General features: G+C 63.2%; 1 protein-coding gene across 1 annotated transcript in view; it reads left to right on the plus strand.

Moving 5' to 3' along the window:
• Positions 1-8: 8 nt before the first annotated feature.
• Positions 9-1,871, plus strand: part of SYTL4 (synaptotagmin-like 4) — a gene marked incomplete at its 5' end in the record, with an annotated part of 6,505 nt that continues 4,642 nt past the window's right edge. The window contains 6 exons of the mRNA XM_010287837.1: positions 9-58; positions 553-662; positions 819-933; positions 1,101-1,208; positions 1,501-1,630; positions 1,723-1,813. Of these exons, the coding sequence (XP_010286139.1) occupies positions 9-58; positions 553-662; positions 819-933; positions 1,101-1,208; positions 1,501-1,630; positions 1,723-1,813 (604 nt within the window). The remainder of the gene's footprint in view (positions 59-552; positions 663-818; positions 934-1,100; positions 1,209-1,500; positions 1,631-1,722; positions 1,814-1,871) is intronic.

Raw genomic sequence — 1,871 nt, forward strand, 5'->3', positions numbered from 1 at the left:
ACTGCCGTTCCTACGGTCCCAACAGCGCCTGGCGCTGCAAAGTCTGCACCAAGGAGGCGTGAGTACCCGGGGACAAGGGGCAGGGACCTTCTGCACATTCCTCCTGTCCCCTTCGTCCTCCCGGTCACCCCAGCTTGATGCCCCATGGCCAGTCTTTCCTAGCCTAGCTGGTCTTCTCCCATGCACCCATGGTTGAGTGATGGAGAATTGGGTTGCGCCCCACTCCTGGGTCTCCTTCGTGCCCATCCTGCTCCTTTTCCCCCCTTACTTGACTCTGGCATCCCCCCGTGCCCCTCACACAGCCTGTGTTTCTAACAGCCCAGGTTTCCTCCCTCTTGGCCTCCCTGGCCCAACAAACCCTGTCTTGCTGCTGTGTTTGCTGGGGATGTAGCTGGGCCCGTTGTCTGCCCAGTGCATCATCTCTGCCCAGACACCTGCCAAACGTGCCCACTGTGCCCGTGCTCTCCTTGGCTGTGGCAGCACCAAAGGTGGCCATGGGGCACAGGGAGCAGCCCCTCACTGCCCCCCACCGCCCCCCTGATGACTCTGCAGCGAGCTAAAGAAGACGACGGGAGACTGGTTCTATGACCAGAGGGTCAACCGTTTCGCCAACCGGCTGGGCAGTGACATGGTGCGGCTGTCCCTGCGGCACAGGCCGGCAGGTAGGGGTGCCGCAGCAATGCCTTCTCCCGCAGCCCTCCAGGATGCCCCAGCTTGCCCCGGCACTCCTCTGCCCAGTGCGGAGCTGGCTGGGAGCAGCTCCTGCTCCAGGCAACAGGCTTGGAGCACTGGTCCTCCTGATGCCTCTCTCTTTCCAGCCAGCAAAAGAGAGACCGTGGGACAAACCCTCCTCCAGAAAGCCCAGCTCAGTGAGCCCAAAAGCTCCTCCGCCGCCCGGCAGCAGAGCCCCCTGGCACCCCAGGAGGGGCCCAGGTGAGGGTCCCTGCCATCTCCCCTGCTCCGGGTGCCAGCCCTCGTCTGCTGCTGCGGGGACGGGAGGGACGCTGCTGCCCTGCTCAGATCACTGGTGGCGTAGAAGCTGTCTCTCAGACTGACCTCCTCGCCAAACAGGACATACCTGTGGTTTTGTTTGTCTGCAGTTTGTTTCCAGATGCCTCAGACCCTCGGGATGGCAAAAGCGACACAGAGTCCATGGAAAACATGAGCCTGGATGGCTGCAGACCTAGTCCTGGGGGCATGGGGGGCAGGTGAGGGGCTCCCTCGGTGGGCTGTCCTTGGCAAGACTGGCCTGGCAGAGGATGAGGACCTTCACCTGAAATGTGTTTTTCTCAGCCTAGCGAAGGGGAGCTGGCTCCTCTGGCTGGGCTGAAACCTGTCTCTGGGCAGGCAGGTCCTCTGCTCCCCAGGCTGGGGTGCTCTGGGGAGTTTGTGGGTGGATGGCGCTTCCCAGCCAGCACATGCTCTCTGAGCCATGCTGGGACATGGGACATGTCTGTCCCATGCATTGGCCTGGGACAGACCTTTCTGTGCCCTCTGCAGGAGTAACTCCCTGGAGAGAGCTGCTCCTCTCAGGGACGGAAAACAGGTTGCTGCACCGGCAGGACCCGCTGCCTCCAGCCTGACCCTCCCTCTCCGCTCCAAAAACGTGCTCTCGGACAGACGGGTGCGTGCTGCTGCTCCGGCGGGCTCAGCCCTGTTCAGGCAGGGAACTCTGTGGGGTGCCCAGCCCTGTCCTGCTCTGAAGGGACCCTTCCTCCCCAGGATGCCGCCATGGGGAGCCGCAGCAGCGCCTTGGTGGATGAGCATGAGACGATATTCAAGAAGAATCCCCGACGGGTGGTGAGGCCTGCGGGTGAGAGCTGCTTGGGTGCTGACATGGCGGGGGGGGGGCGGCCGGCTCTCCCCGGGCT

This window comes from Phaethon lepturus, unplaced genomic scaffold (genome assembly GCF_000687285.1).
Source record: "Phaethon lepturus isolate BGI_N335 unplaced genomic scaffold, ASM68728v1 scaffold33755, whole genome shotgun sequence".
Taxonomy (NCBI): Eukaryota; Metazoa; Chordata; class Aves; order Phaethontiformes; family Phaethontidae; genus Phaethon; species Phaethon lepturus.